This window comes from Fopius arisanus, unplaced genomic scaffold (assembly GCF_000806365.1).
Source record: "Fopius arisanus strain USDA-PBARC FA_bdor unplaced genomic scaffold, ASM80636v1 scaffold00015, whole genome shotgun sequence".
NCBI lineage: Eukaryota > Metazoa > Arthropoda > Insecta > Hymenoptera > Braconidae > Fopius > Fopius arisanus.
The window spans coordinates 1,345,035-1,360,054 of record NW_011887754.1 but is presented as its reverse complement, the minus strand read 5'-3'; the positions used below and the strand labels follow the sequence as shown (position 1 = coordinate 1,360,054).

Genomic DNA, 15,020 nt, shown 5'->3' with positions numbered 1-15,020 from the left:
AGCGAGTGAAAACGCCGATCGCGCGGATTTAAATGAGAACGGAATTGGAACAGATGGACAATTTTTATTTTTTTTTATTTTTCACCAAGTGGTTGGGGGGGAGGGGGGCGGGTGAATTAATTCGAGATGTTTGCGATTTATCCGAGGGTGTACACTTAGAGCTGATGAATCACTTTTATCACTGCATTATTCAATCACTCGACATCAAAAAATCATGCCCAAATAAAGTTTATAGAATGTTGTAGAATTTTTTTAACAAACAAATATCACTGGTATGTTTCAGGATTAGGATTATCGCGGTGACTATCGAATGCTCGGAGATTATTCAAGAAGCAATAATCGTGGAAAAAGATGAGACTGCGAAGGGAACTGAGAAGAGGAAAACGCGGCGCTGAAATGACTTGAAATGAAAATTCTGGATTATGGGGCACTGAGACCAGGGGTTTCAGATGAATAAAATTTAATGACGATAATGAACGAGAGTGAAATATACCTCCTCGGTTGGGACGAGTCGTCGATACTGAGCCATGAGCTCAATCGCACGTACTACAATTCAAACTACACAGTGAATGATACGTACAATGATCTATGGGATCTAGCAACAGATCGTGCTGGTCTTGCTGTTGTTCTGCTGTTATTCTCAGTGGCAACGGTATTTGGCAATTCACTGGTGATACTTGCTGTTTTTCGCGAGCGTTATCTCCACACAGCGACAAATTATTTCGTCACATCATTAGCATTTGCCGATTGCCTTGTTGGTCTAGTGGTGATGCCATTCAGTGCGATCTACGAGGTACTGGAGAATCGCTGGTTATTCACAATGGATTGGTGCGATGTCTGGCGCTCCCTCGATGTTCTCTTCTCAACTGCATCAATATTGAATCTCTGTGTGATAAGTCTCGACAGATATTGGGCGATAACTGATCCATTCACGTATCCAACGAGAATGAGTAGAAAACGGGCAGCTATACTCATAGCGATAGTATGGGTGTGCTCAAGTGCAATATCATTTCCAGCTATAGCATGGTGGCGAGCTGTGAGAACCGAAGAGGTGCCCAAGGATAAGTGTCCATTTACCGAAAATCTTGGTTATCTCATATTCTCATCAACAATAAGCTTTTACTTACCATTGTTCGTCATGGTATTCACCTACTACAGAATATATCGGGCGGCTGTTATTCAAACTAGGAGTCTAAAACTTGGTACAAAACAAGTGATGATGGCATCTGGTGAATTGGAATTAACTCTTAGGATACACAGAGGTGGTGCTACTAATACCGATGCAAGACATCTGTTTAGAACAGCATCGAGTACACCTGAGGATTTGCAGGATATGGAGGAGCCATTGACTCTTCATAATAATGGCTTGATGCGAATGCCTTCAACGCGCATCAATAATAAACAACATCTTGGAAAGAATTTTTCGTTATCACGTAAATTAGCTAAATTTGCTAAGGAGAAAAAAGCTGCTAAGACACTTGGTATTGTTATGGGTGTTTTTATTGTTTGTTGGTTACCATTCTTTGTGGTTAATCTTTTGTCGGGTTTCTGCACGAGATGCATTTGGAATGAGGAAATTATATCGGCAGCTGTTACGTGGCTTGGATGGATCAACAGTGGAATGAATCCAGTCATTTATGCATGCTGGAGTCGAGACTTTCGGAGGTAAGTGAAATCCTTATCGTTATTTATCGTTACTTCAGGTGGATAAGGGATTTTTGCCTGGGGATTTGGAGATTTTCGGGTTGAGGATGCCACTGAGGCGTTCAATGGAATCTCTCTTCATTCAGATCTTCCACTTTTCCAGCTAACCTTTCGGTCATTTTGACCTGACTAATCTCATTCCATTAGGGAATATGGGGAAACCGGGGCTTTTGGTGGACTTGCTCGGGGCAAAATACGCGAATGCCTTCGCGGAATGGATTTTTTTTTTCTTCCACTTTTCTTCTTACGAGACGGATCAAATTAATGCGGGATTACTGGAGCTTGCGAGAGGGGTGAATCGTCCTCGTGCGAGGACGCACGCTCGCAAATATATACGAGAACTCAAATCCTCGAGGACATGGCAATTCGGTGGAGTGGTTGAGCGAGGATATTTGGATTCCATACACGAATATTCATTTATCCACTGTATCGTTCAATCTTACTGTCATCCGCCTATTTTGTTGTTTTGCTAGAAAGCAATTATTCCCAGAGATTTATTCCACGGGGACGAAGGGACGAAAAAATTTTTTGCTATTTTTTATTTTCTCATTGCATGGGGGTAATCACCGGTGTTTGGCGAAAATTTGGATTGTGATGAATGGAACCATAAATATGTGAGTAATGGATCTATTGTCCTTACACTACATTAACCCTCATTGCCATCGAAAGAAAAAGGTATAATGCGGTATTTGGTGTTATCGATTTGCTGAGGAATCGATTTGAATGAAATATTTGTGGAGAATATCATCGAGATACCGGGAAAAGCTTAACTCTCAATAAGTGCATCAATACACTGCCAACACGTGTTACCATTGAAAATCATACCGCCTAATTACGTTAATTGTCTACTCATGGGGTCTATTGTTTGCCCGCGAGAAAGTGCCGTGAAGCGGCGAATACAACGACAGACTCATTCACACATATCTCTTCCATAATGTTCATTCATTTCGATGGTATTAATTGCGCGATTCATATAGATCTGTTGTATAGGTGCAGATAATTGCGTGGATCCGCCTCTCGGCTATTATTACCTCGGTAAAAAAAAAATTGTAATCGGAATATATTTTTCAATTGTCAAAAAATTTCTGAAAAATTTTCCAGAATTTTTTTTCCAAATTTGGAAAATATATTCCGATTACAATTTTTTTACCCGGGGTATTCCGACAATTTTTTTTCGTCTCTCTCGTAAATTGAGAATCGAGCAAAAATAATAATGACAAACAATGGAATTGATTTAATTAATTGGTTCGCAACAGCTGCGACAAGAGGGGGAGAGAAAAAGAGATAATGATGGAAAATTGATTTTCTAGAATCGATAAAAATTTTCTCGGATCTCCATTTTTTTTTTCCACCAGAAAATATTTTTTTCTGACAACGAGAAACTTTTTATCTCTATGTATTATCACCCTCTCGTGATAACGTCATCAGCAACCCGAGGCGGATGCATTCGGTACATCCGGAGACCCTCGTAAAACCCATCCCCCAATAATATTCAGGACAATTAAAGATTCATGCACGGTATAATCTCGAATTCTACTCTGGACGTAACGACTGTAGTACTCGTATGTGTCATTCCATTTTTTATGGGTCTTTTTTCTTTTTCATTTCGTTTGTCCCGCACTTTCTTTTACTGTTGGAACATCACGAAAGAATACGACACTTTTTGCGCACTGAATTGTGAAAGGGATGGTATATCACGAGCAATCCACGTGACTCGATTGTTTCCAAAAAAAAAAATGAAATGAAAAAATATTTCTGAATCACTGATGAACGGAGATACGAGAGAGGAATTATTGGGTCAAGATATTTGGTGAAAGGATGGTGAATTTTTTTTTCATCTCCATTGGGCTTGCGATAATTAAATGCCTCGTTCAATACAATTTCATCGTGATATGGAAGGATTAACATAGAGGGAGAGAAAATTAACCCGCTGGGCAGATGAATATAAACTGGGGAATAATTAATTAGCGGAGTATTCCCGAACGATGATATGAATTTGATATTAATTAACCGGCAACGAGAGAGTTTGATTTTCGTGGAGTTGGACAGACGATATCCCAAGAATTTCTCGGTATATTCAACTTGTTTCGGAGAAATAAATACCACTGGAGTTTCTGAGATACTTGAGTCCTTGGGATGCTATCAAGATTTGCTCGGTGAATGTCGAGAATTCCAGTGAGTGGTGCTTGAAAACCACTAAATAGTCGGGATGATGAAGTTGGGGGGTTGGGGGGGTTGGAGTCAATCGGGCAGTCATTCCTACGAGGGAATTAATAATTCTTGTGTACGTCTGTGATAGACCCTAGAGTTTACGAGTCCCCCAGCGCCATTCTTATGACCTTCCTGAGTAGGCAATACTCTGACAATTAAAGGGTCTGCATTGTTGGTCTTCATAAATGTCACGATGAAAATAGATATTCAGCAAATACGAAAATAACGTACTCCCCGTTCGCCGATTTAAAAACCTTGAATGAGCTTTGTTCAGCGAAATAAGGGGTTTACCTGGTATTTTATATCAACCGAGTCTGGAGAGGGTTGGAATTCTAATAACCTACTTATCTTCATGATTAAAATAAACATCTTTATAGTGACCCCTCTGGTGGAGATGCTCAGTGGGGAGATAAGGAAGTGAATTTATTTTCTTCCTTACTTTTGTCTGCGTTGGGATTTTCTAATGATCTTGAGAATCGAGTTCATCTTGCGGAGGCGGAGGGGTAATTTAATTTATTTTTTTTTTCCACTCTGACATTTTTGAGAGAAAAATACGATAATCTCATGAAAGTGAAAAGGACAATGCACACGGCTGGAAAATTATATTTGAAATTCCAACGAAAGAATAATTGAAATTAAAATGATGTTATTGGTCAGATTATATTGATGAGAAAAATAGTTGAATTAAAAAAAGAGTAAATAACTCGATAGATTCGTATCGTTACGTCCGATCGCATCAGATGAATACATTCTGAAGAATTGTTTCCCCTTCGTGATGTAACAATCAGATAAACTCAATTAGTCAGCACTTGTTACCTCACCTTCTGGGTCAAGTTGATCTCCAGAATGATGAGCACCAAGCGAGATAGCTGGAGGCGAGTTGATTGGAACAAATCCACTCGCTAATTGATTGAGTAATCAAAGTGTAAATTCATTATTCATGGTGAAGAACCATCGGGTACTCAAGATGCTGAAGAAGATTGATCTGTATCTCAATGAGAATTCCCTAAAACTTGTTGGCACTCTCTAACGCTATTTGTCACTTTTATTTTTCTCTTCTTCGTCTCTATTTACTCTTTTTTTTATGAATCCTGAGGAAGACGAGGCAACTCGGGTCGTAGCTTGCCAATTAGAGAGACGCTGGGGCAACTGCAAGTGAGTCTCAGCGAATTGCTTTCAATGAATAAACCATAAAGCACAATTCCGAGGTACGTGAAAACTCACTTATTTTCGAGTGGCCGAAATTGGAAATATCCGGGGGTTCATCGTTAGAAATGATATATGAGAATGTGCGGATTTCTTCAAGATTTTAATCAATTTTTTTATCCATTCTCACGGAATCCATTGATTTTATTTTTCAATGAGCAAAAGGATGAGAAATTTATGAACGAAAAAATCGTGGTGTCCCTTAAATTTCGAGATCTCGAGTAAAAACTTCTTTTTTGGGCCGCCAAAAAAATGTACTTATCCTAATTTACCACTCCACACCAGAATTCTAATTCCCTTCCTTCCACCGACGTGAACCTCATTTTTTAAAATTCACGCTAGAAAAACCCGGAGAATTGACAAATAAAAACGAAAAAAAAAATGAACTGACGGCGGTTTCCCCGAAACCTGTTAATTCGTGAAGAGTAAAAAATTTTCCCCAGAATGGGGATGAGAAGAAAAAAAAAAGGTTTGAGAGGTAAAAGCGGGCCATGATCGAGAGATAAATTAGGTTGCATTTTTTTCAGCGACATTTTCTTTTGTAAAACATGGAGGCGAAGTAGATCGGTTGTCTGACGAGTAATTCGTGGAATACCGGAAGAAAAATGGCCAGAGGCATGGGTGAGTCGTGACAAGGGTTGCTGAGAGAGCAACGAGACTTAAAAAAAAAAAAAAGATAAAAAAGCCCTAGGTGAGGCTGTGAGGATAAAGCGAGTTTATGAAAAGCCCACAGTGGTATGCCCCTGTCGCAGTGGCCCTTTTTGTTCCTCATCGTTTAATGAAAAAAATACAATAATAACTTGAGCAAGTAAAAATTGAAGAGAAAGAGTTAAGAAGACAGTTAATTCTTCACTGTTGGATGACCAGGTCAGCAACGTGACTGCAATATTTTCGAGGAATGATGGAGGTTGGTGGAACCGGTGGAACCTAGGGAACCCGGGGAACCCCAGGAGTTGGAGGCCCTTGGGCTATGCATACACTCAGAAAACTAAGGGAAAATTGAGCTTGCACGTACGTTGTTCAACCCAACGGCATCAGTTGGACCATTTCCGAGTGGTTGAATCCTAGAATGGATTTTCGGGGGGTCATTGTTAATACTGTATTCACATGTTTATGGCGCTATGTTAATGAGCAACATGAATTCACTGATTAAAGGTGTAATTAAGGATATCCACGTGCATTCCACGGTTTCCCATTGGTTGGAGATTTTTAAAAAAGGATATGCAGGTGAAAAAATATTTTTTAATGGAGGAATATTTTTTAAATACCAAAATTGCGGGTTAAACGCATTTTTTTTTTAATATAGATTTAATTGGTAAGTTTAAAAAATGTTTCCAGGTGGAATGTACACTTGGACTTTTTATTTCAATAAAATGGGAGAAGTGGAACTTAATACCACCTCTGGAGATATTTTTTTTTGCATCTTAACACCTACATTTGTCTCAATTTACTCTCAACTCCTGGCAGTCATTTATTTTTCCTCCCTCTTCACTTTTGACATCCTTTTTGCACCTTCGATACGCCCTTTCCAGGGGAAGACGCCCCTACTAACACCACCACGGAATCTCCTTTTTCCGTCTCTGGAAAACACGGTTTTCCTCTCAACACCCGAAACAACTCCCCCACTCCTCAAAATCTCGGTGTATTCACGGCCCTTATATGCCGATTATTCTACCCTCGGTGGAGAGAACTTTCCAATGGCCCAAAAAATTCAGTCTCAACTTTTTTCCTCATTTTGTATGAATCCCCCAGAAACCCCGGGAAAATCCGCCAACAAAAAAAATTATTTCGTAATGGAAGAAAATGGCGAAAGGATGATGATCAAATCAGAAGAGAGAAAGTTAAATTTTTAAATCTGTATTTCAAAGCGGAAAGAATGTGGTAATTCTTTCAGGCATTCCATATTAAATCGTAAGAATGAAGTTTTAATTTAAAGGGCATGTCAAAGTGCTTTATCTTTCCCTTTCATCACTCTTTCTTGTTGAACTCTTTGAAAAAATCTACTCCGTAGTCTATTGAAAAAAAGAAAAGAGAAATAAAAAAGGGAGAAATCCCGGGAGTTTCCACTGACGTGAATTCTGCAGCTCGAAAAAGAGAAAGAACGGGATTAGCAGAAAAGGAATGTAAAAAGGGCCAGATGAAGTGATATGCAGATGTTCGAGTGGACGAGCTAAAATAAAAATGATGGCGATACGAATGTGAAAAAGAATTGGGTGAAAAGCCGATCATAACGGAGTACATCCTCCACGTGTTGAAATAAAAACACTCACATTGATTGAACAGAGAAAGAAAAAAGAGTGAGAGATGAAACGCAGTTGCATTTAGCTCTGAAAAATGAATTTGACAGGAAGATTGTGGAGAATGTGGGACTCGATCCATCAGTCTGTCGCGATACTTTGAATCAAAGCTGGAGGAACAAATGCGCGAGTGGTTAAAAAAAATAGGTAAAAATGACGGAAGGGTAAATCCAGTGAAAATTGAAAGGATCCGCGATTCGAATCTCACTCAAACGCTTCGGGTGTTCCGTTTACCGGTTATAGGAACCTTCGTCGTGATTGCCGATAGCCCCAAGCCAAACTGCGGATACAGTTGTGAATTGGCAGTATGGCGCCATGGTTCAATCATGCAAGTACCCCCCAGGGGATAGAAATCATGAGATATTTGGACGGATGAAAAAAATTTAAGAGATTTCTTCAATCACTAGAATTCGAGTTGTACTCCAGCTCCTTGTTCCCAAATCGAAATAATTAGTTCTCTTGTACTTGAAATGGTGTATTCTTAAAACAAATGCGTCGAGATGTTTCAGATTGTCAATTAAAAGTTAATAATCAAGCTGCGTTGTAACATGAGACGGGATAATGTTTTTGGTGTAGAGTTACTGATACAGTGGAACAGGTTGTATCAGAAGGTAGATAACAAAGAGGCCACTGGGAAAACGTACGGCATAAGGAAGAGTAAGTATAAACGAGAGGCCAGTGCTATACACGAGGGATGATGGATCGTAAAAGGTGGAGGCTCGTAAAGTCCAGTGAGATTAACGGTTTAGCGTTAACTTGAAGGGCATAGGTTCTATCGGTAGTTGAGGATCTATTTCACTGGATTTTCTATGCACTCGGTTACACCCTAAACATTATTTTATTCTTCTATTTGTTGCCTACACCGGGGCCACGGGCATATCAATCTTGATTGATTCCGGTTTCGCTCATTGCGGCTTTTATTTACGGTACTGTAGATATTTTCTTATTTCCGGGCTCGTTAAAGATTCTTTTTCAGTTGTCGGATACTTGTTTTCGTCGGTTAATGAGTTTTATCGGAGCTCTCCTTTGAATATGAAAACAAGAAATGGCCTTTATTTATCATTACGGGGGATTATAAACATTGAAATTAATTTGATGCTGTGTTGGAGATGTGTCCTGTGAGTGTTGATTCGAGAGAATTGTGTGGGGGAGAGAATAATTTATTGGAAAAGAATTTTTAATGGAATAAGTTGACACTGCATTGGTTAAACAGGTGGGGCGAGAGGGGAAGGGGGGTTGAAAAGTGGGACAGGGGGTTGAGGGGGTGTAATACAAAGTTGAAACCAAAATGGAGAGTTTCTATTCAGTGAGGGTAAAAGAAGGGGAAGTGAAACCACTGGATTACCACTCACGCGAGCTGAGATTTGAGTCCGGGGGTTAAGCAAACGATTCACCCCCTCTGCCTCTACCCCCAATTTAGTTTGATACTCTTCACTTCCTTTATTCGACCCCACAAACCTATCCCACAGTCTGGAATTGTCTCTATATGTTTTGTTGCTTCTACGAGTCGAGACCTACCACCGCAGCCCGCATTCTCGCAAATTGAATCGAGAAATAGTTTCATCACCTAACTCACCCTTTCACCCTCTCACCCTTTCAACCCTACACACATACCCAGTGACAGTTTTGGAATTTGTGGATAGCATTAATTCACAACTGAAAAAACTTGTTATAAATTACCAATTCACGCATAAAAACCACTAGCACTATACCCACCCCTCTCGCCATTTTATAAACCGGGTGAAAAAAAAATTGTTATCGGAATATTTTTTCCAAATTTTCAAAAAATTGAATTGAAAAATTTTTCAAAAATTTGTTTCGGAATTTCAAATTTTTGAAGAATTTTTCAAAAGCTTTCCCAAAATAAAATTGTTTTGTTTCCCAATTTTTTTTTCGTTTCATAAAAAAAAATTTCTGAAAAATTTTCCAAAAATTTTAAATAATTTGAAAAAAATATTCCGATAAAATTTTTTTTTTACCCGAGAAATGAACAAGACTATAGTGAATAAATTGTTTCAACAAAATATTCCAGACAAATTCATTGTATTAAAATTTATTCAGTGAAGTGGATTTTAGCGATAAAAACTTATTACTTTTTGGGGGGGATCCATAAATTGCCAACTTTTTCCAGCCCCCGTAGCCCCTTGAAAATGCATCAACTCGTTTCTCGTAGAATAAATTTCACTCGGTTATACGTATTCTACTGCACCAAAGAGAGACAGAGATGATATTTTATTCCGTGATATGCAGTGGAAAATTTCTGGATTGTAGTTTCTACATTCAACTCGGGCGTTTGCACTGGTCTGAAACTTAAATACAACAATATTGTACCTTGTTGAACAGGCACTAAGCTCTCTGTCCTCTATTCCCCTCCAACACCAAACCCATACCCATTTTCCATACTACCAACTATTTCCTCCCCTCTGACCCCTCTACCGCCACTTGTTTCTGCGTGGAGCATTTAGACGATCTAGTTCGTGGTGGTAAGCATTTAATTGTTACACAAATATCACTCGGTGAATTTCATCCGAGACACTGGGTACTTTAACGGCCAAGTTATATAGTCTAAACTCCGCTAATTAACCAGTCTTTTAGCTATAATTACCGTGGAGAATGGTTACCGATTTATTGGAAACGTCGGAAAGGTAAAAAGTTACAGAGTATTAAAAAAATGGAATTGTAATGAATTTTCCGATGAAAGTAATGAGGTTTGAAAATTCCGAAAAAATATTGAAATTGAAGTGGAATTTATCACTTTATTTTTCATTTATTTATTCATGTGAAACACGTGAACAAAATTTTTTGATTTACGTCGTTTCGTTGTTAAGAGGATGATGCGCGTTTTTGCGGGGCTTTTATGATGAAGCAATTTCCGTTTGTTTCGCTTTATCATATGAGCTGGAGATAGATATTGAGAGGATGAGGGGATAGAATGTGTGGTTTTGTGATTTATCGAGGCCGAACGTATCAATTTGATGGATATTAATGGGTTTAATCAAATAATCTCGTAAAATAGCAATTGAACCAAAATTGATAATAAAAAAAATGCCAATAAATTTATGGAAATGGGTGAGCTCATGTTTTTGGTGAGCAGTACTGTTTTCCATAGTGATAGAAAAATGAGTTATCTGGCGAAAGAAAAAGGGGAAAAAAAAAATAAAAATAAATGATTGACCTTTTCCACGAATGCTTCCTGAGAATAGAATGAGGAATGATATGTTACAGAGTGCAGCATCAGGCAAATGCCAGGAATGGGCATGAGAATGGAGGGAAACTCGAGAAACCAAGTGACATGGAAATATCGGAGATCCATCCAAACGGGGTTAGAAATGTTCGGTATATAAATCCCCACTCCACCATTGGTGATTCAAAATTGACGTGGCCCCTGATGCAGTTGGTGAAGAATTTTGCACCTCGAGGTGCATTGTCTGTATTCCTAGTGTATTCGTTATTCCAACTCCAGAACAACCTTTCCATTTCTGCCGTTCAAGTCAGACATATATTTTCAAATCAATCACAATTCTTATCAAACATTGAGACTCCACAGAAATAACTCGGTACAGTGTAGAAAAATCTCAAACGTCAAAATATATAAACTTGACATACACCGTGGGATATAAATGTCAACTTAAAAAAAAAGGGTGCAATAATAATCTCGGTGCAAACAAAGCCGCAATTAATTGTTGTATTGTTTTAGTGAATTAAATTCTGATGTTTATAGGGATTGGGTGATGTGAGTCAAAGCCCCTCGACGTGTACAAGTGCAGCTATCTATTATTTATATTCTCTCGGTTGAAATCGAGATCGGGCGAATCTGCAGAATTAATTCGTTCGAATTGATTAAGCTATCCCATACATAACTATTCCTCCCCAACACTCACTGGTATAGGCAACCTGTTAATTACGTTAGCCTCGTGCTTTGCGCTACCATTACCTAGTTCTCATCTCCACTCCTGTTCTTCCGGTGAATTTTGTCATTATCCTGTGTATACACGTGCACATAGCACTGGCATAATAACGGAAAAACACCGTCCATTCCGTTTTCTCGGATATTCGGATTAATTCCGGTGAGATCAGGACGTGAGTGGTCGGAACAAAATTCATGGGAAAATTCATCCTCATATAATTATAATCCTTTTCGTTATTCGACTTATATTCAAAGGATTGTAATTACAGCGAAAAAAAAATTCATTTTTATACTAATACTGTAAAAAAATAACTGCACTATAATTTTTTTTATGAAATAAGAATTGTTTTTATAGGTGGGTAAAAAAAATTTTAATCGGAATATTTTTTACAAATTTTCAAAAAATTTTTAGAAAACTTTTCAGAAAATTTTTCAAAAATTTGAATAGGAAATTTTTTTTAGCATTTAGATGACGTATTTTTTGAGAATATTGAAAAATGAAAAAAGTAAAAAAAGAATAGTATAATGAAAAACAAAATTATATTCACCAAAATTTCTACAAAATTATTTGAAAAAATTTCTGAAAAGTTTTCCAGAAATTTTTTGAAAATGTGGAAAAAATATTCCGATGAGAATTTTTTTTTTACCCGGGATAGATTAAAATAAATCTGGAAAATAATAGCTTCATTATTATAACAGTGTCAGTTATTATTGTTATCAGAGATAATATCTAATTAAAAGGTTGTAAATTGAGGAAAGATTTTTTCTCCGTGCAGTGCCAACAGCGATATGCCACGATAATAGAATAAAAATCCACGTGTCATAACTGAAATCTTCAAGTAGGATCGACAGGTGTGGTAGCAGTGATTGCAACAGAGTCAACGGTAGACATGCAATGCCTGTTAAAAAATAAAAATAAAACATCTAAACACAAAAGACGTCTAATCTAATCGACTGTACACGCGCCTCCTGGTGGCAGTTAAATTGCGAATCGCGTGTCACGGGTTGCCAAAGGCGTACGTCGGGGAAAAGGGGAGTCGGGTTACTCAACCCACAAAGTGTCCTGGGGTATAACCAACCAGTTCCACCTACATGCAATTCCACGTGTAACTATCACGCTTCACGGATATTTACCGGGGGTAAACGTAAAATCGATGTCCTACGTCACGTTATATACAGTAGTACCAGTCGTGGAAGGGGACTATTAGACCTAGGGGCTGTCTGTACAGCATCGTCAACGCTTCCATCACGTCTCAACGTTTTCCCTCTTTTCTTGTCTCGTCCTTGATGATGACTACCAAGTAAAGACCACTGATGCTGTGGAACATCTGCCTTGTGCCCGTGAAAAAACGATTGATTGAACTTTCGCGGTTGACGGCCACTTGGGCAACGAAATTTCAGACTCGCTGTTGATGAAGACTTTTTTTTCATCTGGACCACCAGTCGACAGGCACTTTATCAATTATTATTATATATTGCTCTTTCACTTTTTTCCCAGTGGATTAAATAATTTTTGTTTTAGGAAATTCATTTTTTTTTCACGCGCATTTGAGACACGATTTTTGCGACTTTCGGGTAAACCATCTGGATAAAAAAAATTGTAATCGAAATATTTTTTGAAAATTTGAAAAAAATATTCCGATACAATTTTTTTTTTACCCAGGCAGTGGGAGGTGCGATTTCAAATAAATTGAGGGTTGGGGAGTAGAAAAGAATTTAACTGAGGAATTGCAAATATTCTCGGGGATTATAATAAAATTTGAGAGGAATAAAAATGGAGATATGGGTGGATATGAGAACCGTGTGGGTGATGGGTTTGGAGATGACAGGCGTGAAAGACTGCAGTTGGTTTGTTCCCCGGCGACGCCTTAATGCGATCTATTTATATGTGATATACATATATGTGAAATGGTGAGTGGTTTGAATCCTGCACATGTATGTGTGGAGGAAAGTTAAGGCGAAACGTTGAAATCGGTAAAGGCAGGGTTAAGAGGGAAGAGTCTAGCTTCCGCTCGATGGGACGGAAGTGATCCTATTATCGCCGGAAGTTTCGCCTGATTTTCGAAAATTTCGTTTCAAACCCAACGCGCGGCACCGAATGCCGAGAGTATGAGGAAAGATTCAAATGGTTGTTCATGAAGTTTATACGAGAAGTAGTGATTCAACAAGCATTCGTGGCACCAGAGTGAAAGACGTGGAGATTGATCTGCAATTTTTCGCCGGCTATATTTTCGACTATTTATTTTTATGGGGGTAAAAGAAAAAAGTTTAAAATACCAAACGAAAATCGAATGAGACGGCAGCGGTGGAAGATGACAGGATCCACTGTCGGGGCACGGTAATAGGTACCTAGGGCTCAGGCAAACTTTTAATTAGATAACGCTTCAAGGCGTTTTGTAAGTTTCATCGGCCGCTTCAACATCGAAATTCTCAACGAGTTGATACTTGTTATTGACAAGTGCACAGATTTCGTTTTCACATCTCCGATAATTTCATTTAGTCAGATATTTGTGTTTATTCGAAAGCAATTAATATTTGGAGTTATCCTTGCCACATGACATCTCCAAAAATTTTCATAATGATATCATTGCAGAATTTTTACGATTCTGAGGTCTAGGGATCTTGAATGGAATTTCTGGGTTTACGTAAAAATACTGAGAAGGATTTTAACAAAAAAAAATGGCGAAAGTACTTGAATATCCTTGCAGCATGAATATTGTGAGTGTCACATTGAAACTTCAACTTCAAAATTTCCAAGGTGTCTCCCCAGCCCCCCCTTCAGAGCCCATATTTATTCCAAAACAAATAAGATTCTGCATCAGCTGATGCAAAACACCTTTTCAAACTAACTATCAAATTTCCCAACGAAATTTGTTTATGTAAATCAAAATATTCCTAAGAGTTTCCCTGTGCAACTCTCGTACCCCAACTTTTCTCCCCAATTTCTCGTCGTCCCCGAATTTTTTGCCCTTTATGCAAGACGTCCTGATGACACCGAGGACAATTTCATTGAAACTGAAGTCACAAGTTTTGTTGAAAGCCAAGTTTTGTTTGGAAACTGTGAGTGCAGCGAAACGGGCGGCAAATACAAGCCAAATCAAATCAACGCAGACAAAGAGTGCAAACAAAGTTTTTTGGATTATAACAACGAAAGGACAAAAAAAAAAACGAGAAGTAATGAAATGGTGGGAAAATACGGTCAAAAGTTTCCCGTAATATCCTGTATTAAATACCGAATTACGCACCCGAAAAAAAATAAATCCTTGAGTCAAGTATATTTATAAAAAAAAATTCCTCCATCGATATATGATTAAAAAATTCACCAACAGCTCATTTTCGAACCCTCGCACTCGTCAGAAATTTTAACTCCACTTGCTACGTAATGTATGTAATGTATTATGTATTACACATCCCTTGGGTAAATTTCAGTAATTTTCCTTGGCGTTGAAATTACTTGTAGAAGTTTCTCCTGGGGCATTTACAGTTTCCTATCTCGTTCCGTTAATATTCCAGGTGCCGTATATACGGGTTATATACAGCTCGTGGATTCCGGTTGGATAAATTATCCTTTTTTCCCTTCCACCGTTATTTAATCGATAATAACGACAATGCCTCATGGGTAATATTGAAATTGCGTTTCAAAGCTCGTGGACAATGCTCCAGCAGCTACTTTACTCAGATCCCCCTCCCCCCTC

The 15,020-nt window shown here is 38.3% G+C and overlaps 1 protein-coding gene across 3 annotated transcripts in view; it reads left to right on the top strand.

The window, feature by feature from the left end:
• The window catches only part of LOC105263569 (dopamine receptor 2), a 69,554-nt gene that overhangs the window by 16,921 nt on the left and 37,613 nt on the right, over nt 1-15,020 (top strand). For all 3 annotated transcript variants that reach the window (XM_011299846.1, XM_011299847.1, XM_011299845.1), the window contains exon 2: nt 284-1,665. In XM_011299846.1, coding sequence (XP_011298148.1) covers nt 464-1,665 — 1,202 coding nt within the window. In that variant the 5' untranslated portion in view covers nt 284-463. The remainder of the gene's footprint in view (nt 1-283; nt 1,666-15,020) is intronic.